Source organism: Tursiops truncatus, chromosome 11 (genome assembly GCF_011762595.2).
Source record: "Tursiops truncatus isolate mTurTru1 chromosome 11, mTurTru1.mat.Y, whole genome shotgun sequence".
In the NCBI taxonomy this organism is placed as follows: Eukaryota; Metazoa; Chordata; class Mammalia; order Artiodactyla; family Delphinidae; genus Tursiops; species Tursiops truncatus.
Window position 1 is genome coordinate 101,792,630 of NC_047044.1, and position 23,393 is coordinate 101,816,022.

A 23,393-nucleotide genomic window follows, 5' to 3' on the forward strand; every position below is an offset into this window, starting at 1 on the left:
AAGAAAGTGTCTCCCTGCTGAGACACATTGTACTGACTGATCCCTGTGTCTGTGTTCATGTGTGATTCACCCTGTTTCCACGGTGACATGAGCCCTTTAAACCTAGAAGATTGTTTCCAGAGGCGCAGCCACACCTACTTGCTTTTAGGACTTGCAGCGTTCTGCAGGTGTCAGCCTGAGACCCAGCCCTGGGGTGCTGTGTTCGACGCTGAACCACGGAGTCATTTTTCTTTTCTGGTAAGTTTAAACTCAGGGAACAGGGAAGTGGTTTTGGTAACAACGTATTTATCAGTACTTAATTACTCGTGTTCGAATTGTCCTTCCCCAGAGCATCATGGTCACAGTAACGAGGGCGTTTCTGTTACTGGTGATGTGAGACCTGGACCCTACCCACCATTGAACTTGGACGCAGACCAATCCTAGTAAACACTTAGCGCTCGGAACAGACCGGGCTGTATTGCTTCTAATAGTAAGTACTCTGGTTTACTCTGGTGCTAAGTGATTGCGTTTTGTTATTGTAGTCTTTTTTTTTCAAATTTTATTGGACTATAGTGTTTTGTTTTGTTTAAATTTATTTTTGGCTGCATCGGGTCTTAGTTGCCCCGCGACATGTGGGATCTTAGTTCCCCGACCAGGGATCGAACCTGCATCTCCTGCACTGGAAGGCAGATTCTTAACCACTGGACCACCAGGGAAGTCCCTGTTATTACTTGTATACTGACTGACTGTGTGTCTAGAAAAGGGAGCCACCACAAATGCTGTCTAACTGCTCTTTCACCTTTATGCCTAGAGACCTGTTCTCTGCATAAGCAGCTTCATAGGTGCAGATGAGCTGGGGGCACGGCTGAAGATGAAAGCGTAAGACTCTTCACAGACATGCCCCACAGGACAGATGCAGTAGCTTCTCCAGTAGCTTAAAATTTTTATCAAAACCTTGACTTCTTGGAAAGAGAAAAGGGTGCGTTTAGTTACATGATTTTGGAAACTGGTTGACATAGGCCTTGAAATTACCTCCACGTCTTTTAAATGCCTGTGGTTCCTGACTCAAGTAGAAGGAATTCACGGTGAAAAAGTCAAACACACAAAAGTCTGATTTTCCTGTTAAACGTTCGAGTCCAGAACCTCTTGTGCTGCTTGGTTTTTAAACAGGAAGACCGAGTGCGCCTGAGCCAGCGGGGCCGGGGTCACCCTGAGCCGGGACAGAGCCACGATGCTGCTGGCCAGAAACCGGTCACCCACAGTGGGCCAGCGGGGCGCTATGGGAGCCGTGGGGCTGGTATGGGCCACTGACTGATTCTGGACCGGGTGCCCTACATCAACGGCAAGTTCAAGGAAGACGATTAATTAAACCCATCCCCTTGGACCCCTCCGGTATCTGGTGGTGCTGCCTTCTTCCATCTGCATCTGGAATGGCCCAGGCTCTTGGGATGAACCTCGAGGAAATATACAGTGAGAGATTTCCTGTGCTGGTGGAATTAGCTTTGGTATGTGAACACAACACAGCATTAAACCTCTCTATGAAACCTAAAAAAAAAAAAAAAAAAGACTGCACTTCCTTACTATGAAGGTGTCCCTGTTTTGAGGGGAATTTATCACTTGTAAGAGGTCCATGCATTCCCTCTCCAATCCCTGGTCCCCTCACACTCGGCACTGCCTGTGGTAACACCACCACCACCACCAAGGGTGCGCTTTTTTTTTTTTTTTTTTTTTTTTTTTGCTGCACTGCACGGTATGTAGGATCTTGGTTTTCTGACCAGGGATCAAACCTGCACCCCTGCAGTGGAAGCACGGAGTCTTAACCACTGGACCGCCAGGAAAGTCCCAAGTGGGTTTTTTTAAAAAACAAAAAAACATTGTGTGTTCTTTTTCTTCTGCCTTTTATTTGTCAACCTGCTTTCATTTTGTTGTTCTTTTTTTCTTTTTTGGCTGCAGCTTGTGGGATCTTAGTTCCCCGACCAGGGATCAGACCTGGTCCCTGCAGTGGAAGCGCAGAGGAGTCCTAACCACTGGACCACCAGGGAACTCACGATCTGCTTCTAGATCTGATTTTCAGGCGGGGACCTTTCCAGCAGACATTAGGTAAAGGCAGTGTGTGGATGGGTGTAGATGATGTGAAACACTCACACACGTACATGAAGAAATTGCTAAATGGTCCCTGGCTTTAAAATGGTGAGAGAGACACAGCTGCCACCTCGTGCCTGTCTTCTCTGAGCACGTTTAAGTGGCTGAGGCTCCATTTCTGTGGAGACAGACAGCTACACCGCTGTCACCATCTCAAGTTGTAACCAGTCGCACTTTTGTTGAGTCGTCCCTTCAGTCCATCTCCTGGAGCAAGAAAGGACAACAGCCGGGATTAGCCAGCCTCCCTCCTGAGCCAGGACCCTAGACCTGAGCCTCTAGGGCCACAGTCAGCAGAAGTGCAGCTGGGGCTTTGCAAACAAACACAGCTTTCACCAAGTCACTTATGGTGCCAAGAGGCATCTCAGTGGGTGAGAGGACTGGACCAAGGTTCTGTTTCAGTCCCACAGTGTCTGGAAGCTGTTAACAGAGGCTTATCTCCTTCCAACAACAGCTCAGCTTGGTTTCGCAACGAGTTGGGGTTTGTGTTCTCCCTCCGGTTTTTACTTTTAAAAGCCCGTATAACCGAAGGCCACGCAGAGAGAATGCTTTTAAGGCTCATCGACTACATGTTAAGAGGGTCAGACACTGAGCAATGCTCCCGACACATAAAACCCCAAAATTTATAGATAAGATACATCCACTTTCCCTTCCAGGTGGTCTACGAAACGGAAGCACCAGACTTTCTAATATCCTGGGTGGAGGACAGACGTGTACAGTTTGTACCCCCTTTTGACCGCTCACCCTCCTTGGTAAGCATGTTTTAATTTAAATTTTACTCCTTTTTGTGACAAGGTGAGGCTGACAGCAGACTGGGGAAGCCCAGCGTGGGCCCCTCTGGCCCCCTCTCCTGCTCGCCCCCCAGCAGCTCTTACAAGCCTGTGAAGGGTGCACAGTCGGCCTCCGCTGCCCTGTGACAGCAGCTCCTCTCAGAAACAACCGGACTCCCGGACGCAGAACCAAGCCTTTCCTCCTGAGCAGGAAGGGCCGTGACCACCTTCCCTGGGGCCTGTCCCCAGCAGGCAGCCCTGCAGCGAGGGTCCCAGAGCTCAGAGGGGGCCGGGGTGGGGAGAGGCGGACACCAAGGGGGCTTAAGAGCCCAGGAGCTGCCACCACTGGCTCTTACGTTTTGGACTAAGTTCCTCACGTAGGCGAGAAGGTTCTGGTTGATGAAGGTCACTGTGGTGTGAAAGACATTTTGGAGCACAGCTGGCGAGTGGTCAGCCACCTTTTTGGCCACGAGCATGGTCAGCAGGAGCAGGGTCTTCTCGCGGTCCACATCCGCAGGGTAGAGCTGTGTGAGTTGTTGCAGCGCGGCCGCCAGGCACCGCCTCCTGTCCTGCACAGGTGGAAGCAGAGGCGCGGTTACCAGCCTCCCGTGGGGAGGAGGGAAGTGCTGGAAACAGCTGAGGAGGCAAAGCCGGGGGCAGGCGAGGCACCCCCCAACCGCGCGCGCGCGCGCGCGCGCGCGCGCGCGCGGGTGGGTCCTCATCTCCTGCTTGGAGGCACCTGAGATCAAGGTCAGCCACCGCCCAGGGGTCCAGCCTGGTACATGGGAGCAGGGAGGGGGATGGGGACCTCCTGCCAGGAGAGGCCTCAGGCACCGCCAGACCAGAAGGGACCTTCCACACGCCAACACGTGGCAGCAGGAACGGCACGATCAGCTGGCCAGCGAAGCTCAGAGGGAGGCTCCCTGACAGACGGGCCTTCCCGGAGGCAGGACTCAACCCGCCGGGCCCAGCCCGAGGGCGTTTCTAGGTCACGGGGCCCCGCCACCTCAGCGGTCAGAGGAGTGGAACATGTTTCAGGAAGAGTCACATCCGTCTCGTTAATCTTTGGGGGGCTCTGTCCCCAAACTCGAGTCTGACTTCAGGTTTTCAGCTGTCAAGTGACTTTTTGAGAGACAGTTCACCAGGCTGGCTCTCTCTCCAGCAGTCACGAGCTGAGCCACCTCCCTGGACGCTGGTCTGTCTGCCAGGAGGCAGAGGACAAGCCCCGTGGGTTTTCTCACTCACCTCCTCCGACAGGCTCGAGTTACTGAACTGCGCGGCCAGGCCAGCCACCAGCCCCGGACAGATGCTGCACTCCATCCTGTCCCCAATCTGGGCGAGCTGCCTGGCGATGTCCCGGACCACTTCCTCCCGAGTCTCAGAGTCTAATGTGCAGAAAGGCGGGGGGGGGGGGGGGGGGGGGGGGGGGGCGGTGTCAGATGATGACCCGCTCACACCCCGCTCCTGCTCCAGGAAAGGGGTGGGTCCTGCATCCACAGCCCAGTGAGGACAGTGTGAACACGGGACCAGGCGCAGGGGCCGGGCGGGAGAAGGACCTGTGATGCCGGGGTAGCCACAACCTGGGCTCGAAGCCCAGCGTCCAACGGCTGTCGGCAGAGGAAGCGGTCAGGACAGAGGCTCCGCAGCCTCTCGTCCTGGACTCTGCCTCCTCCCCACCCCCCCCACCCCTCCCCAGATGCCACGCTCTTCCTTCCTGGACACCATCTCAGCCCCTCCCCAGAACAGAAGCTTCCATGGGCTCTGGGGTTCCCAGCTGTGGGCTGACTCCCAGGTACGCAGCTGGGGACCCAGGGCACTGAGTGACCAGCCCCCTTGCTGCTTCTCCCCGCAGCACAAAAGTGTACTCGCCCCACCTCCAGCCCCTTTCCGCCCATCACACAGGTGGAAGGCATGTGGCAGCCAGCCCTGCATTGAGAGAGTTGTTGGCATTGTTTTTCCAACAGCATTTGCTCACTCTGTGTCTCTGTGTCACATTTTGGTAATTCTCGCAATATTTCAAACTTTTTCATTATTATATATTTGTATGGTGACCAGTGACGTCACTGCTTCAACACACTGCAGGCTCAGAGAATGGTTAGCATGTAGCAATGAAGAAGTCCTTTTAATTAAGGCACGAACGCTGTTAGACAGCGCCACTGCACACTGAACACACCTCCGTGTAGTGTACACGTACGTCTACACGTGCTGGGAAACCAGAGGGTCCAAGTGCCGCGCCTTGTGGTCTGGACCCCGACCAACAACCTCGCCTAGCTGCCTGCACACTTGTCCCTCGGGGTCTGGGTGGGCGCCGGCCCAGGACCCCTGCGGGCACCAAACTCCAGGGGCTGGCGTCCCTCACGTGATCACCTCCACCTCATACAACACCGTTGCACAGCAAATTCAACTTTTGCTCTGGGGAACTTTCTGGAACTTTTTTCCCCAAGCATTTCCAACCTGTGGTTGGTGGAATCTGCCGGCAGTGCCTGCACAGCCCTGCGCCCGTGGAGTTCCGTGGGCCTGGCTGCAGCCCTGACCTCACTGAGACGTGTCTGTGTGACCCCAACACGAGCCCTCCTCACCCCAAAACCTCCCACTACCCGCCCATCTCTGCTCGGGGACAGGTCACCACTCGCCTGCCAAGACCTCCGAGACCTGGGTCGACAGCCCGGCCACGCTCCACCCCCGTGGTCCCCTTCGCGGCCCGGCCCGTGCGCTTGTCCTCACCCGCGTCCCACACAGCCCCCGACGGCCCCGCTCTCCCACCTCCTCCCGTCCAGCCGAGCAAACAAATCCACCGACAAGTGGCGGCCAGGCCTCCATTGTGCCCGTTGTGGCCACACCTCCTCAGGCTCCTGACCACACACCGCTTCCTACCCGAGCGCCCACCTTGCCCTGTGCATCCAGTGAGGCTCCACGGTCTGAGGGGCGCTTGGTGCAGATGGGGGCCACCGGGGCAGCAGATCTGAGAGCAGAGCTACTCCTGCCCCTTCCCAAAGGGGGCCTAAGGCAACCCTGGCTGGTGGGGACCCCCTGCTGCGCCGCTGGCTACCTGAATTGAGACAGCTGGCGGCCCAGAGGCCAGATCAGCCTCAAGAGGTCAGTGACCCCCACCTCCAGGCGGCAGACTCCAGCCCAGGCCTCCCGGGCGCGTCGGGAACACGTGGGAGCCTGCCCCCAAAGCACAGGCTGGTTCAGGAACCCAAGAGAATTCCTCAGGGAGCTCCAGGAGGTGCTGTGCCTGGCCCACCGCCAGAGGGGCGCCCAGCCGCCAGCTCCCAGTGGCCTCCGTGGCGGCAGCACTGGTGGCCAAAGCTGAGGCCGGGAGGACAGGACGCACACCTGGAATCTGCCACACACGGAGGATGGCCCGGCCCAAGAAAAGAGCCCCAGGTCCCCGCTGCCCTGGTGACCGTGCAGATCGTCACGGCCATAACATACACAGGAGTAAAGCACGGGCGCTGCACAAACGCAAACAATCCTCAGGAGCCCGAGTGGGTTTCCACTGCCTGGACTCGGCGAGGCCTGCTCCGCTGGACACGGGGTGGACCTGAGCATCTGGGCCGCGGAGGCTGGCCCGGCGCCTACCTGTCTCTGCCGCCCCCTCAAGACGGAAGTGGCTGCACCAGTTGCCATCCGTCTGCAGCTCGTCGTCGTGGGCCGCGCGCACGGACAGCTTGTGGCCCAGCATCTCCAGCTCCTGGCGGCAACGGGAGTGCGGGCAGCTCTGGAGGAAGCTGAACACCAGCAGGCTTGTGGTGCGCTCATCCTGGGGGCTGGCGCCATTGCTGACCTGAGAGGAGAGTCCTGTGGGAACATGGCCCCAGGCCGGGCAGCCGGGCCCGCGATGGCCTCCCTGGCCCGGGGCCTGGACACCCTGCCAGTCCGCAGGGCCATGTACAGATGCTGAAAAGCTCCAATCCTGCAGAAGGTGACCCATCTGCCGGCGGCCAGCTGGTGCAGCCCGGGGAGGGCGGCCAGGCACGTATGTGTCTAGGTGCCATGCTGGCTCTGCACGCCTGTGCCAGGCCCTGCGTATCTTTTACCAGCCAGAGCCCATGCTCACTGGGAGTGCATCCAGCAGGTAGAAGCTCATCCTCTTCCATCACGTCCTTTGTGGGCCCAGGAGGGTGCTGTGCAAAAGCAGATTTTCAATACAGCCTGGGCAGTAGTGACCACAGGCAACACCTGCCTCTGGGCAGGCCTGGCTGACCTCAGGTAGATTAACCCCTGGCCAAGCCCACGAGCAGCACGGGGGAACCAGGAGGGCCACTGCACGTGGCAACAAGAAGGCAAGTGCAGAGCAGGACCAGGGGTGCTCAGGTCACCCCCAGACCTGGGATGAGAGGGCATCGTGAGAGGCTAGGATGCCGAGACCGCCCAGATCAATACACACGAAACACACGGCCTGGGCTGGGAGCAGTCACGGGGAGAAAATGAAGGTGCAGGTAAAATTGACTTCTAAGTCCATAATGTTTTTCATTAGAAAATACTAGAAAAATATTGATTAGGAAAATCAGAAAACTTTGAGAGGACAGTTTTTAGAGGACAAATTGTTTTCAACGAAATGCATAAAATAAGGTGCTTATGTATTGCTATTCAGCCTTTGCTTCTCCAGAATTACTCCTAAAAGGGGGAAATGTATGTAAAAGCTCTACTCTACTAAACCTTTACGGTGAGGCCAGTGGCACAAGGCAGCTGAGAGACTCAAGAATGTGCTTCGTCTCTACCTCAGGAGACGGCCTGGTCAGGAGAGAAGAGGGGCTGAGGCAGGGCTGCGGTTGAACCGTGTCCCCCAGAGACAGGCCCAGGTGCTGGCCGCCAGGACCTGAGAGCAGGACCTTATTTGGAAATGGGGTCTTTGCAGATGTCACGTTAAGGCCAGGTCATCCTGGATCTGGGCCCTAATCCCATGACCCATGTCTTTACAAGAGAAAGGGGCAGGCTTACAGACACACACACGGATGCCAGTGCAGACGGAGACTGGAGCTGGAGAGGCCAGAGCAGACTCCTCAGAGCCTCCAGAGGAACCAACCCTGCAACACCCTGATACCAGACTTGTGGCCTCCAGACACTTCAGGAAAATACCCAGCCGGTGGGGTTTCCCTACTGCAGCCCCAGGGAACCAAACCAGACCGTCTTTTTCAAGAGGTTGGTAAACAGGGTCCAAAGTCTGGGCGTGCAGCAGCGGTTGCCACCAGCTACGCCAGGTCAGGTATCAAACCCAGATGCAGTGACCCCTGAAACACAAAGAACAGAAGTGGCCGGGCGAGAAGGAGAGCATCCGGTGTGAGAGGGCTCAGGCCCTGGAGCCAAGTGTTTAGTGCCATCGGCTGGGAAGCGTGTGGACAGACTCCGTTCTGAGCATGTCAAGAACAGGCTGGCCTGGACTCCCACACAGGCAGCCGGTCCAGAAGACCAACAGCATTTAACACCAAGAACAAGCAGGGCTGGTGACAAGCCAAGGACGGACGAGTGACGCAAGCTGAAATGGATGTCTCAGAAGGGGGAAGATGTGATGGCTGTTTATCCTTTTAGGTCACAGGAAAAAGTATGTCAAGAGAAATGATCAAGACTTAGGAAATCTTGCCAGGCATAACACAGATTTCATCTAGAGGAGGCAAAGATAACTCGTGCTGTAAAGTCAGTTCCCGTGCAGAGGAAACGATGGAAAGCTGTCCAATGCGTGTGGCAAACCGGACTAACCCTGGTGTCCAAACCTGGAGAGAACAGCACCGAACAGACAGGAGACACAGGACAGGACAAGAGACCAGCCTCATGCTCTACATACCAAAAAAAATCAAAGGATGCTACAGTATAGATAAACAGCACCGAACAGACAGGAGACACAGGACAGGACAAGAGACCAACCTCATGCTCTACATATCAAAAAAAATCAAAGAATGCTACAGTATAGATGAACCGCACCAAACAAACAGGAGACACAGAACAAGACAAGAGACCGACCTCATGTTCTACATATCAAAAAAAATCAAAGAATGCTACAGTATAGATGAACCGCACCAAACAAACAGGAGACACAGCACAAGACAAGAGACCAACCTCATGTTCTACATATCAAAAAAAATCAAAGAATGCTACAGTATAGATGAACCGCGCCAAACAAACAGGAAAAAAAAAAAAACCAAACCGAGCCATCATGCTCAGTGATATCAGCAGACACGAGAGGACACGCACTGCTCCATCCCTCTCATCTGTGTGGTCCCTGAAGCAGAGAAAAGGGGGCGGCGGTGGCAGAGCGACGCAAGTGCTCTTAATGCCACTGTGCCGGACACTTAAAAAAGGTTAAAATGGGGGCTTCCCTGGTGGCGCGGTGGTTAAGAATCCGCCTGCCAATGCAGGGGACACGGGTTCAAGCCCTGGTCTGGGAAGATCCCAAATGCCGTGGAGCAGCTAAGCCCGTGTGCACAACTGCTGAGCCTGCGCTCTACAGCCCACGAGCCACAACTGCTGAGCCCGCGTGCTGCAGCTACTGAAGCCCGCGCGCCTAGAGCCCATGCGCCACAACAAGAGGAGCCCGCGCACTGCAATGAGAAGCCCATGCACCACAACGAAGACCCAGCACAGCCAATCAATCAATAAATAAAAGGTTAAAATGGTAAATTTTACTGTAATTTTAAAAAAACCTGGAAACAAAATCAAAGGGAAAAAAGAAAATCTATAGCAGGGTGAAATTTCTGACGGGGGAAGAGGAAGCTGCTGGATGTCTCACCATGAACCTGACTGTGGGGCACGCCTGTGTCTCGGTTTTCTCAGCTTGAAGGAAAGAAAGGGGAAAGCAAAGCCCTGGGAGTGTGTCTGCCCTTTCCCACTGAAGTCATCAGGAGAAGCGGCACCTGGGCAGCGCCCGAAACCTCTTCTGCTCAAGTAGCTGACGTTTCTCCTGAGCTGCTAAGCTGGGAACCACACGGCTCCCAGGCCTGCAGAGGGTTGTTTGAGAAGCGCACACCCAGCCCCCAGGCGCTGTCTGCTCAGAGATGCAGAAACCGGGCCAGGCTCGTGAACCACCTAGTAAGTCCTCAGGCCCGCGGCCGCCCCCATAGGGCTGGTGGCGACACGGAGGGCCCCGGGCTGGGCACCCGAAGATGCCACACTGCCTGGCAAAGACAGGAAGGAGGTGAAGAAGAGCTTCTGCTGGGCCAGGCGCGACTTTCTCTTTTAAACTCGCTTAAAGCACAAGGCGCCATTTAGGCCCCATCCTGATGAGGCAGGGGACTGGCCCACGCGACCTCGGCGACGCTATAGCTCTGAGCCTGTCCTGCACAGGAGCGGGCGGAAGCGGTGCGGGGACAAGGGGGTTTTCCGCCCTGTGCTCCCGAGAGCTGGGATCCGAGGCTCCGCCGCCCACACCCCCAGGACCACCGCCCATCTGACCTTCGAGTCCATGGCCCAGGCAGCGTCGTGGGCTCCAGCTCACAGGGGTGCGGGTCGGCAGCCTGGAAGAGGACACACACAGGGTGGGTGCAGGGCCCCTTGTAGGGCAGTAACTGTCAAATTTGGAACTTCCATACGGTTCCGAAATACACAGGGTAAAAAGAGAACAACCAGCTCCTCTCCAGGGAGAAAGGGCAAGGCTTCCCCCACCACCACCCCGGGAGCGCGGGCGGGGGCCTTGGGGGCCTGCATCCCCAGGACCCAGGCCACCCACCGGGAGCGGATGAGCCCACCCTGGGGCCGGGCAGGCTGCAAAGGTCGCAGATGAACTGGAGGGACAGACAGGAAGCAGCAGGACGCTGGCCCGAGGGCCTCCACGGGCCTCCAGGACAGGAGGCAGAGCTGCAGGACAATGTGCCACAGAGCAGGCCCCTGAGGGAAAGGCCGCAGAAGCCAACCCATGTCCACAGTCACAGCCTCGGCCTCCACCACACCCTCTCGGGAACGAGCTTCCGAAAACCGGGGAGGCCGCCATCAAGGGGTAACTCACATAAAATCTGCCTTCCGCCTGGGCCCGCCCTCCCCACTGTCGCCGCGGCCCTGATCCACTGTGCTCATTTCCCACCTCAACAGATACTTCCACCAAATGTTTTAATGCCTTTACATAGTGACCCTTGAACAACGCGGGGGTCAGTGGGCGTAGAATGTAGTTGTATCCGCGATCTGCATTCTCCGATTCAACCAACAGCAGCCCGTGGGGCATTTACTAGTGGAAAACATCCCCACAGAAGGGGGGCCCATGCAGTTCAAACCTTTGTTGTTCGAAGGTCACCTGTGCATATATGTCTTTATAGATCTCCCTCTATATGTAAGGATATAGAATGAGAGCAGAAGACGGATGCTGACCCAGACGGGACGGATGCACAGGAGAAAGTGCCTCTGCAGGATGGCTGGGCCCCGGTGTTTTCCTCAGAAAGACAGTGGGTTTGGAGAAGGTGGATTTCCTTTTTTCCTTCTGAAATGAACACTTACTAAAGATTTTATATAACTGATTAATGGGCGAAACAAAGATGTTAAAACCACTCAGCACACAAGCACCCACGGCAGAGCACCTGTATTTCTATGGACAAATCACCTGCATCAGCATCCGTTTTCTGCAGCTCACAGAGGCGTAAAATAGCTCAAAGACAAGAAAAGGGTGAGCTGGCCAGAATATCCAGGTTTTTTGCCCATTTCAAAGTCTTTCACAGATTTCCTGACAGTCTCCGGACTGGTAATGATCTCAAAGATTATTCTTTGACACACACAAACAGGGCGGGTCTCATAAGAATGTTAATTAACGAGCCATGCCTCCTAGGTTTCTTTTTCAAATTCAGATTAAACAACGACTAAAGCCACAAGATCAGCTTCTGTCTGGAAATTCTCACCAGGAAGCTCAGGCTGGACTCTGCTACCCCGAGGGCGGGCAGGAGCGCCAGGCCAAGCAAGTTCACAGGCTCCACCTGTGGCCCCTCTATATGTGTGCGGAGAAAAGGAAGCCCAGCCAGGGGAACAGGGGCCACGGATCCAGACACTTGCACGTGGCAGAGACTCAAATGCAGGCAGTGGGTGGGGAGCTTTGCAGAGGAGGCCGCGGGGGAAGCAGGGGGCCCGCTGGCCGTGGCTCCCTGTGCGATGGCGTCCTCTATGTCGCCCCACGTTGGAGGCACAAACAGAAAGGAGAGAAGCTGTCGGGTGTCAATCGAGCCCTGAAGTTATTTTTAGCTCCCTGGACTGTCCCAGAGAGCACTCTGACTTGACCTCCGGGCTGGTGGTCACTGGGGGGGGCTGGGGGAAGGGGCCGGGCAGGCTGCTCTGCCATCGTCCACTCATATTCAGTCCCAGCCTCTCTTACTCGGGTCCCCACTTATCTCAGATTCCCTGGCCTGCAGGAAGCGACCTTCCCATCACGGAGGGCGGGGACCCCAGGGCCAGACTGGCTTTCCTGGGAGGCTCTGTAGCCTTCACTCCCTACAGGCAGCTCAGTTCTGTGACAAGTGGCCTGTCACAGTCGATCACACAAGCATCATTCAGAAATAGGACGTTCTGAGGAAGGCGCTCAAGTTGTCCAATTATATTACATCCTGGTAAAAAGAACAAAGGACAGTAGGCAGTTTCTCACCAACTTATACACAGAATTACCTTTGTTCTAGTAACTCTGCTTCCGGGTACGTGCACACCCATCCTCCTGGCTGCGTCACTCACAACAGCACAGGTGGTGACAACGTCACACCCACTGACGGGTGAGCGGGTGGACGCAGTGTCCATCCCGCGGTGAGTCTCGTTCGGCCTCAGAGAGGAGGCTATGGCACCTGCTGCACAGGGAGGAGCCTGAGGGCCCTGAGCCGAGTGACACGAGCCAGACGCACAAGGGCAGCTGCTTCTCTGCTGGAAAGTGGACTGTTGGCCCGGGGCGGGGAGATGCGAGGGTCCTGGAGAGGACGGGGGTGGTGGCATCTCAGTGCGGGGCACATTCGGAAGTGGTTACAGTGGAAAAGTTTATGTATAAATATTTAACCACACACACAACAAAGAAGGAGATTCTGGCGCCTGCGACAATGTGGAGGAACCCTGAGGATGTTACACCGAACAAAACAAGCCAGACGCAGGAGGACACACACCGTCTTGCCCCACTTACATGAGAAGTTGTGCCTGTTTTCTAGAGAATTATTAATTCCTATTAACGCCACTGAGCTGTACACTTAAACTGATTAAAACGGTAAAATTTTAATCTATTTTACCACAATAAAGTTTGAAAGAAAACACCCCCCACAGAGTCGTCTTTTTGAACCTATGCAAATAGCGGTACCATCACACAAAATGAGGAAACTTAGCAAGAATTCTGTCAGGAAGAACTAGTTGTCATTTCCGTCTACCAGGTTTTTATGGGTTACAGACAGTTGAAGAAAGAGAAAGTTTCGTGTGTCTAGAAAACAGAAATGGAAACGTCAGCAATATTCCGAGCAAACCACCAGTTTCCCACCTTGGTCTGTGGGTCCCAGCAGCTGCGCCCACGCCGTCTGCACCCAGAAGAGCCTGGAAACCCTGACCTGCACCCGGCGAAGCTCTGAGTTGTTGAAACCAGGAGAACACAAACCAGGAGAACACAAACGTCTGTTTGTGAAGTTTCACTAGTTCAAAGTACCTAGTACCAGTCCTTTCCACAAGTCTCTGATTCCGTCCTTCTTTGCTGAGGACACACACGAAAAGCCCCAACTCATCCCCAGAGGGCACAGGCTGCCGGGGGTGATTCATGTGTTTCTCTAACTGACAACATCAGAACGGAAGGGGTCAGATTCTCTTTTGGGGTACAGTACGTTAAAAAACGTGATCAGGGCTTCCCTGGTGGCGCAGTGGTTGAGAGTCCACCTGCCGATGCAGGGGACGCGGGTTCGTGCCCCGGTCCGGGAAGATCCCACATGCCGCGGAGGGGCTGAGCCCGTGAGATATGGCCGCTGAGCCTGCGCGTCCGGAGCCTGTGCTCCGCAACGGGAGAGGCCACAACAGTGAGAGGCCCGCGTACCGAAAAAAAAAAAAAAAAAAAAAGACCGTGATCAGTGTTTCCCCTGAGAATAAAGGCGTCCCCATATAGCACACAGCTTCTGAAACATTTAAATGATTAACGGTTTCCTGTAAACATAACCGAAGCAGCCTCACAACAGTAACACTTCAGCCAAATCTGATTAATTGTATAATCGCTCTCTTTATAAGTATAAGGTAAACGGCCTGTGGGATTCTCCAGGGGCACTCTGGAAAGTCTCAATACTAGTTTTAGGTGTAAAAGATATCCTGAAAACATTTTTTTTTCTAAATTCAGGGTCCAACCTTTGGAAGCTCTGTCAGAGTCCACTTGGGCACTTAAGATGGGGTCACGGATGCCTGAGAAACAGGACATGGTTATCAATGAACGAAACTAAGAAAACCTTAAGCTCCTCACAAGTGATCAACCTTTGTTCTTTGTGGGGCTGTTTTTCCCCTTAAAACATAAAGCATCAAAAATTATTGTTTTGGGGACTTCCCTGGCGCTCCAGTGGTTAGGACGCCGTGCTTCCACTGCAGGGGGTGTGGGTTTGATCCCTGGTCGGGGAACTAAGGTTCCACAAGCTCCGCGGTGCGGCCAAAAATAAACAATTAAAAACCAAACCAAACCAAAAAAACTCGTTTTGACAGTAAAGGAGGCAAGACCATCAAAATAAGCAAACTTTGCTAAAACTGTGAGATTTCATAGCTTCTTCTCAGACTCAGACATTTAAGAGATTTACAAAAACATGAAACAATGTTCTCACTAAAAACATTGTTTTGTAAAATACAGTATCTTTTAAAAATATTCGTTAAGCAACAGGCATTGATATTTTCAAACAAATCAACAATATTTGAAAATTTTCTCCAGTCTTACTTTCTCACACAGAAAATAGATAAAAACCACTTAATCAAAAGCTTTTCAGGGTCCTCAGTAATTTTTATGTGTAAAAGAGAGACCAAAAAGTTTGAGGGGGGGTGTGAAGACCCCCTTTCCTTGAAAATAAAAGCACATATACAACAGTTTTTCTCTGTCATCCATTTTAATTAAGACTCAACCCAAGTGACTGACCTTCCTTCACAGAAAACCAGGTGCCCGGGTGTCACACAACTCAGACGCTATCTCCAGCAGCACACGTGCCCTGGGCGTCCCCACAGTGCAGACATGCTGAGCGACACCAGCCAGAGACGAAGCCTCTGCTGAGGACACTGAAAACACTTGAACTTACACCTGGTACGCAATGCTTCGGTATCCTGTCTTACTTAGAAATTACCTAGGTAGACAGTGATTGCCATCATTAACTCAATTTAATGTGCGTCCAAGCTGTACCCTGGAATACTGTTAAAGTAAAAACAATGTCAGAATTCTATTCAACTTAGTTGAAAACAAATTTACATTTCTCTTAACTTTAAACATCATGTAAGAGTAATATTAGCTGATTTGATAAGTAAACCTGTAGAAGTTCGGGGGGAAACCAATTACAATAAAATGTATTGTATCAATGTTATATTGATATATTGATTATTACATGTAATCAATATTAAGTATAATACTGATAAATCAGAGAAAAGACACAGCTTTTTAAAACCCCAAATTATTAATTTATCCTCATTTGCCAAAGATTTATCTTAATTATGTGAACCTGCATTCTTTTTTGTGATACAGTTGATGTATAGGTTACAGGTGTACAACATAGTGATTCACAATTTTTAAAGGTTATACTCCATTTATAGTTATTATAAAATATTGGCTGTATTCCCTGTGGTGTACAATATTACCCTTGTAGATTATTTATTTTATACATAGTAGTTTGTAACCTCTTAATCCCCTCCCCGTCTTGCCCCTCCCCCTTCCCTCTCCCTCTGGTAGCTACTGGTTTGTTCTCTGTACCTGTGAGTCTGTTTGTAAACCTGTATTCTTAAAACGTTTCTGAGTTTGGACTTCCTTGGTGGCGCAGTGGTTAAGAATCCGCCTGCCAATGCAGGGGACACGGGTTCAAGCCCTGGTATGGGAAGATCCCACATGCTGCGGACCAACTAAGCCCGTGTGCCACAACTACTGAGCCTGCGCTCTAGAGCCCGTGAGCCACGACTACTGAGCCCACGTGCCACAACTGCTGAGCCCGTGTGCCACAACTACTGAAGCTTGCACTCCGCAACAAGAGAAGCCACCGCAATGAGAAGCCCGCGCACCATAAGGAAGAGTAGCCCCCTCTCGCCGCAACTAGAGAAAGTCCGCGCACAGCAACGAAGACCCAACGCAGCCAAAAATAAATAAATAAATAAAATTTGAGTTTCTTTCTGTGCATTTAAAATTTTTTTAAAGTCTAATGCGTTTAAATTATTAGAAACGAGATTTCCAGATTTTCTGGAAATTTTAGAAATATTTATATAAGCATTTATTTAGGTCCACAAGCCAATGAGAACAGAGTTCCTCCAATCTGAGACACTTCACAACCTAACTGCCTAAAGATGAGAAAACGTTTTGCACATTTACACGCCAAGAGGCCAAGGCCTTGCTGAACTACAGACCCACAGGGCACACGGCGTCGGTCCCACAACTTCAGGGCCAGGTCAAGAGTAAACACAGAAACACCAAGGCTCACGGGTCCGGATGCCAAGGAGTGGTTCTCCGTGGTGGCACAAAATAGGGAGGGTGGGAGGGAGGGAGATGCAAGAGGGAAGAGATATGGGAACATATGTATATGTATAACTGATTCACTTTGTTATGAAGCAGAAACTAACACACCATTGTAAAGCAATTATACTCCAATAAAGATGTAAAATAAATAAATAAATAAAATAAAAATTCTGAACTGAGCTCAAAAGAGACCAAGGACGCAAACCACCGTCTGACCACCCAGATTCTCTGTCCTTTCCCGCTCAACACAGAGTAGACCTCTGACACCTGCCCACAAGGACCACAGTCAGCAAAGGCACCAAAGGAGTAACTGGTGCACATGTGCAAACGCAAAACCCAGCCAAACACAGGACAGAGGGAGCCATTCCACTGGCCCTGAGACGTGGCCTCGGGGGGCTGAGACCCACCGGCACGCTTCCAGGGACGGCTCCAGATCTGCCAGCCACAGAAAAGGGAGAAACCATGACGTTCACACAAATACAAAACAACAAAATGAACACGTCCAAGATTTTAATTATTAGCTCATTAATTAATAAGGGAACCAGTAAGACAGATGATACAACCCGTTTCTAGATAACGTGGATTTCTAAGGCACCCGCCAGGTCTGCTGAGGTCACGTAGACAGTCCTTCCCCCGAAGCGGGTGAACAGGGTCAACGCAGAGCCACAGGAGGCCCAGGCCAGTGTCCACGTGGGCCCCTTCTGACGATTCGTGGCGGGGTGGGAGCTGCCACTCACCCAGAACACAGTGTGGCCTCACTTCCAGCCCCTTGCCACCTGGATTCGCCAGGACAGAAGCTGGAGTGTGGACGCTGGTCTGTCTCTCTGGCTCCTCTGCACCGAGCTCTCCGTCCCTCAGGCCTCCCCAGACGCTGGGCACCTCCTCAGAAACCCCAGTGATTGCTCCGCTCCTCAGCCCTCCCCTCCATCCCACAGGCCTGGGAACCACTGGCTTTCAATCCTGGCTGCACACACTGGGAGCAACTGAGAGACTTTAAGATACTGATATGACATGACCTTACATATGGGAAAGCCCCAGGAATCCACTAAAACACCCCTGGCAGTAATAAATGAGTTCACCAGCGCTGCAGGACACAATCTCTGCAAGATCTGTTGTACCTCTACATGCCCGCAATAAACAACCCAAATATGAAACGAGAAACAGAGCAGCATCAAGAGAAATGAGATACTTCGGAATACACTGCACAGAAGATATGTAAGACTTGTACAGCAAAAACTATGAACATCGTGGAAGGAAAGTAGAGATCGAAATAAATGGAATCGTTCCTGTCCATGGACTGGAAGGTGTATTCCATTCCGCCAGTGGGAGCCCCCCACAGACACCCACGGACTCAACACAATTACCCTCAGGCTCCCAGCTGGCTTTTCCGCAGAAAGTGACAAATGGCTCCCGTTTCATGAGGAAATGCAAGGGGCACAGAATAGCCAAAGTCAAAAAGAACAAAACTGGCGGGACTCACGCTCCCCAACTTCACAACTTATGACTGACCTACAGTAACTGAGACAATGTGGTACTGGCAAAGGATAACCTCACAGATCAATGGACAAGAAATGACAGTCCGTAAATAAACCCTAATATTTATGGTTCATCGACCTCTGACAAAGGGGCCAAGACAGGGTAAAGAACAGGCTTTTCAGCAAGTGGTGCTGGGACAGCTGGTATCACAGGGGCGAAAGCATGAATTTGGGCCCCTACCTCATATCATATACAAAAACTAACTCAAAACATGTCATAGGCCTAAATATAAGAGCTAAAACCATTTAAAAAAAAAAACTCTTAGAAGAGAACAAAGGAATAAAACTTTATGACCTGGGGAGAGGCAGTGATTTCTTAGATATGACACCAAAAGAACAAGTTATACAAGAAAGAAAAAGATAAACTGGACTTCTTGAAAATTAAAAACCTTTGTGCTTCAAAGGAAACGATCAGTGAAAACACAACGCACAGAACGGGAAAAAGTGCTCGCGAATCATTTGCCAGACAAGGGACGTGTACCCAGAAAATACAAAGAATTCTTGTTAACAACAATAAAAAGACAACCCAGTTAAAAATTGGGCAAAAGATTTTAATAGGATCCAAAGATATACAAATGGTCAACAGGCATATGAAAAGACGCTCAACATCATTAACCACTACGGAAATGCTAATCAAAACCAAAATGAGAGGGGAATTCCCTGGCGGTCCAGTGGTTAGGACTCTGCACTCTCACTGTTGAGGGCTCAGGTTCAATCCCGGGTTGGGGAACTAAGCTCCCCACAAGCCACGTGTGCGGCGCGGCCCCCAAAAAAAGAAAGAAAGGAAAAAAACCCACAGTGAGATACCCCTTCACACCCACGAGGACGGCTAGAACCAAAAGGATAATAGCAAGTGGTAGCGAGGATGTGGAGAAGCCGGGAGCCTCATACCGTGCAGGTGGGAATGTAAGATAGCGCAGCCACTTTGGAAAACAGTTCTGCAGCTCTTCAGAATGCTAAACAGAGGTATCACAAGACCCAGCAATTCCACTCCTAGGCATGCATATATACAAGAGAAATGAAAACACACGTCCACACAGAAACTTGTACACGAATGTTCATCGTGACATTATTCGAGGTAGCAAAAAGCCGAATGTCTATCAACTGGTGAATGGATAAGGAAAATGGAGTAGATCCATAAAATGGAGTATTATTTGGCCATAAAAGGGAATGAAATTCTGATACAGGCTACAACACGGATGAACTCTGAAACATTATGCTGAGTGAAAACAATCTAGTCACAGAAAACCACAGACTGCATGATTCCATTTATATGAACTTCCCAGAATAGGCAACTCCATAGAGAAAGTAGACAAGGGTCACCTGGGGCTGTGGGGATAAGGGGACTGGGGGTGACTGATAATGTGCGTGGCTTCTCTGGGGGCTGTTGAGAGGCTCTAAAATTAGACTGTGGTGATGGCTGCACAGCTCTGACAGTAAACTGGAAACCACGTTAAATGGGCAGATTTTATGGTATGTGAAATATCTCAATAAAGAGGTTTTAAAAAAAAAAGCAGCCCAAGGGAGGGTGGAATAAAGAGGGGGAGCCACCCCGTCACACAAGCCCCAGAAGTGAAACCCACCCCCAGTGCAGAAAGCCTCCGAGTCCCAGTGTCCTCGTCCACCGCCGCCCGACCTGCACAGGCCCTGGCCGAGAGGTGTGTGCACACAGGGTGCAGCAAGACGGCCCGCAGGGGCCGTGTGCCGGGGGCTGCTCCAGAGCGTCAAGGTGGGCCTCTGTCCCAACAACCTCCCTTGCCTTGGAGCCAGGGAGAAAAAAAGGGATGTCCCACGGCCCTCCTGGTGACCCGGACCCCTGGCCCCGGAAGAGCCCTCCGCCACGCGTGGTAGCCACGCTCCCGGCCGCCACATCCTTCCACCGCGGCAGAAGGTCCCCGGGATGCACGGCACTCCTGTGCCTGAAGGTGACCAGCCCCTCTCCAACCTGCTCTGTGACCCGGAGGGAACCCGTTTCCTCCCCGCCCGCGATGACAGGACACTGAGGGAAGGGGATAACTGCAAACGAGCCACTTCCTCATTGTCCCAGTGGTGGCTTCTAGAACCCTGGACACAAATACACAAAAGCCAACCGAGAACTCAGTCTGCAGCGGAAGTGGTTGCTCTGTGGTTCACCTAGATGATCACGTCTGCTGTTCACTGGAAACTTCCCCATTCAGCCCATCACAGGCAGGAAGAGGAGGGAGGAGGGAGAGGAAGGAGGGAGAGGAAGGAGGGAAAGGACCGGGTCGGGCACTGGGGAAAAGGTCCAGAGCGGGTCCAGGGCACCGCCCCACGCTTCCCCCAGCCCCCAAGGCTGCCCGCAGGGAGGGGTCTGCGGAAAGGCCAGGCCCTCCCCACCACCACCGCGGGTCTAACAGGGCTGAGACGTGGGGCGGCGGCCGGGAACCCAGGCAGCGCAGCCCCGCAGGGAGAGCCGGGGCTCTGGGGCGGCAGGGTACTCAAGCGTCTTGTCTCGGATCAGCATTCGTCCAGACACAAATCTCTGCCCGCGTGTCCTGCCCAGTGAGCTCCGCGGGTGCTTCGGGCGAGCACACGCGTGACCCCCGGGGGCCCAGGTGCTGCTGTCAGATCTTGTGTAAGGGAGGCCCAGCGGGGTGGGGGGCACTCCGGGCCTCCACTCCCTCCACAGCCCCCACCTGACATCCGGCCACCAGAGGCGCAGCCACAGAAGCACCTGCCACAGCTCTGGAGCGAGGCTTCTCAGGGCCGACAGTCCAGACGCGGCGTCCCGGGCACCGGCGCACGACGCGTGCTCCTCCATCGGAGCACAGGCCCCACCCCTCCCCCGCCACAGGCAGGCGGCCGCAGCGCCAGGCCAGTCCCCCTCCTCCTTGCCCCTGGGTGCCGGGGCTTCCGGGCAGGCCGCTCGCATCTGCAGTAAGTGGGACCTCCAGTCCTGGGTCTGCGAAGGCCCGGGAGTGGGGACCCTCCCCCAGCACTCCCGCACTGCTGGCAAGCTCCTATCCACCCCTCAGAGTCCACCTCGGATGGCCTGACCTCCTCAGACAAGACTTACGGGACCCAGCCCCTGTTCCGGCAGCTCTCTGCTCCAAAGCCTGCATCCCGGTGTCCCGACGTCGCCATTCCCACCACACAGCACCCCGTCCCGCGGAGCCTTCTCTGGGCGCAGCCCAGAGAAGTCCGTCCTCGGACCCCAGCGTTAAGGCTGCCCCTGTGCGCTGCGCTCCTCCCTCGCGGCAGGAGTCCAGAAGCCGCCCCGCGGGCCGCCCCATCCTCTTCCCCGCGGTGCCTTCCTAGAGCCAGCTCAACCCTTGCTGCCGGAGGGCTCCTCCCACCCTCCCCCAGCTCGAGCGCAGACCCTCTTCCAGGGACAGTCACCCGTGGCTCCCGGCGGGCTCAGGGTTTGCCCGGAGATGGCAGGGACCCGGGCCCAGGAGAGCCCCCAGCCCGACCTGCCTTTGTCCCGACGGGTGGGATGGGACTGGGAACCACGTGCCCCTGCTGAGGCCGCCGACGGAGGCCTGGGCAGCAGACAGACCCGCAGGAGGGGCATGGCCGGGGCGGAGTCGCCCGAAAGGGTCTCAGGGGTGAGGCCCCCTCAGTGAAGACCACCCCCTCCCCCGTGAGGGCCATCCCACCCCTGCAGCGCAGCGTGTCCCGCTCGCTGGATGAAAGAAACGCGCCCCACGCCCCGCGCCCGGCCTGCTGGCTGAGGGTCTCGGAACTCTCGGGGTTTCCGGTCACTAAGTCACTCAACAATCCACTTCCGCCGCCCGCAGCGTGTTCAGGGCAGCGCGAGCCGGGGAGGCGCCAGGGCCCGCACCCGCGTCTGCCTCACGCGGAGGGAGCAGCGGGACGGAGCGCGCGGGGGCAGGGGGGGACGGCCCAGGGATGGAGGGCACTGGGACTGGGGACGCCGGGGGGTACTCACCTCCCACGGCGGCGGCAGGCGGCGAGACGGCTGCGCACAGGGCTCGGGCGGGAAAAAGCCGACATTCCGGGGGCGGAGCGCGCAGCCGCCGCAAGCCCACTTCCTGTCGCTCCCGCCCCGCCCCGACAAGGCTCCGCCCCCTCACTGCCCGCCACGGCCGCCCCGCCCCGGCCACGCCCCCACCCCATCATTTCCTCAACCTTGCTGCGGCCCCGCCCCTTCCCGGCCGCACCCCGACAAGGCTCCGCCCCAGGCCCACCTCCAGGCCCCGCCCCTCGCCAGGTCCCTGGAGGCCGCGCGCGGAGAAGCAGGAACAGAGGCCTCCAGGGACCAGGGCAGTCGCTACACGCGAACTCAGGAATAGAAACCGAATTTTAAAAAGAAGAAAAAAGACCGGAAAGAAATATAACCAGAAACCATGGGCTGGTTACAGTGAAATGATAAAATCGCAGGATTTTCTACTTTTTTGTACTTTCCAATTTTTCTTAAATAACTGTGGCACCAATTTTACAGTGAATAAAAACTATGTAATAGGGACTTCACTGGTGGCGCAGTGGTTAAGAATCCGCCTGCCAGTGCAGGGAATACGGGTTCGAGCCCTAGTCCGGGAAGATCCCACATGCCGCGGTGCAGCTAAGCCCGTGCACCACAACTACTGAGCCTGCGTTCTAGAGCCCGCATGCCACAACTACTGAAGCCCGCGTGCCTAGAGCCTGTGCTCTGCAACAAGAGAAGCCACCGCAATGAGAAGCCCGTGCACCGCAACAAAGAGTAGCCTCCACTCCGCAACTAGAGAAAAGCCCGCGTGTAGCAACGAAGACCCAACACAGCCAAAAATAAATTAATTAAAAAAAAAAAACTATGTAATAAAGATCACATCATGGGAACTGGGAACCACGTGCCCCTGCAGAGGCCACTGAGGGAACAGTTTTTAAATCTAGGCAGTGTTATCTGTCTGTGTCCCAACTTGATTTCTTTATCAGAGCTGCATATCCAAGTGATAAAAGTATTAAACAGCAAGTACTTTTAAATGGGGCTCCTGGCAGTCAAAACAAGAGAGAGAGAGTGAGGGACTGATTTCACAGCCCTGCAAGGAAAGGATGGAGCTGCCAATTTCCACTGCAAGAGTCTTTGTCTCACACCTAACTTTAAGTGAAAGTTTTGGCTTTTGTGTGCAGCGCTGAAGGAAGTATGAACAGGGACAATCTAGAAAATCTGAACGAGAGCAGGTTCATCCCAACAGACACATGACTGGTGTGAAGGCACAACAGGGCCAGCCACCCATCAGGGGTCCCAGCTCATCACTCTCTCCCTGCAATGGCCAGGGACAGAACTCCTCACCTGGCCGCTGAGGCTGCCTGCATAAGCCATCAGCCCCCACCCCCCCGCACCCACACTCTAGAGCCGTAAGTTCATCTCTAGGACCACAAATGCGTTGCCAGTACCCTATGTGGACCAGCCAGGCC

The 23,393-nt window shown here is 53.9% G+C and overlaps 2 protein-coding genes across 3 annotated transcripts in view; both read right to left on the minus strand.

Moving 5' to 3' along the window:
* Positions 1-1,853: 1,853 nt before the first annotated feature.
* BID (BH3 interacting domain death agonist) lies at positions 1,854-22,038 on the minus strand. 2 transcript variants are annotated; one of them, XM_033867288.2, is made up of 6 exons: positions 21,928-22,002; positions 10,281-10,342; positions 6,474-6,678; positions 4,134-4,273; positions 3,245-3,457; positions 1,854-2,325 (listed from the first exon to the last, which is right to left on the minus strand). In XM_033867288.2, exons 2-6 carry the CDS (start codon positions 10,290-10,292, stop codon positions 2,314-2,316), a joined length of 582 nt encoding a protein of 193 aa, XP_033723179.2. In that variant the 5' UTR covers positions 10,293-10,342; positions 21,928-22,002; the 3' UTR covers positions 1,854-2,313. The 2 variants fall into 2 exon arrangements, with proteins under 2 accessions (XP_033723179.2, XP_073645390.1); XM_073789289.1 differs by lacking the exons at positions 6,474-6,678; positions 10,281-10,342 and having other exon boundaries at positions 21,928-22,038.
* The window catches only part of MICAL3 (microtubule associated monooxygenase, calponin and LIM domain containing 3), a 196,777-nt gene continuing 179,988 nt past the window's right edge, over positions 6,605-23,393 (minus strand). The window contains exons 38-39 of the mRNA XM_073789281.1: positions 10,281-10,342; positions 6,605-6,678 (exon numbers count right to left, since the gene is read on the minus strand). Coding sequence (XP_073645382.1) covers positions 10,320-10,342 — 23 coding nt within the window. The 3' untranslated portion in view covers positions 6,605-6,678; positions 10,281-10,319. The remainder of the gene's footprint in view (positions 6,679-10,280; positions 10,343-23,393) is intronic.

Bases quoted from the DNA above. Each gene is read 5' to 3' on its own strand.
- BID (XM_033867288.2), bottom strand. The intron at 4,274-6,473 runs GTAGGCGCCGGG...TCTGCACATTAG, and splicing joins TGAGGGGGCGGCAGAGACAG to ACTCTGAGACTCGGGAGGAA. The intron at 3,458-4,133 runs GTGAGTGAGAAA...CCACCTGTGCAG, and splicing joins ACTCGAGCCTGTCGGAGGAG to GACAGGAGGCGGTGCCTGGC.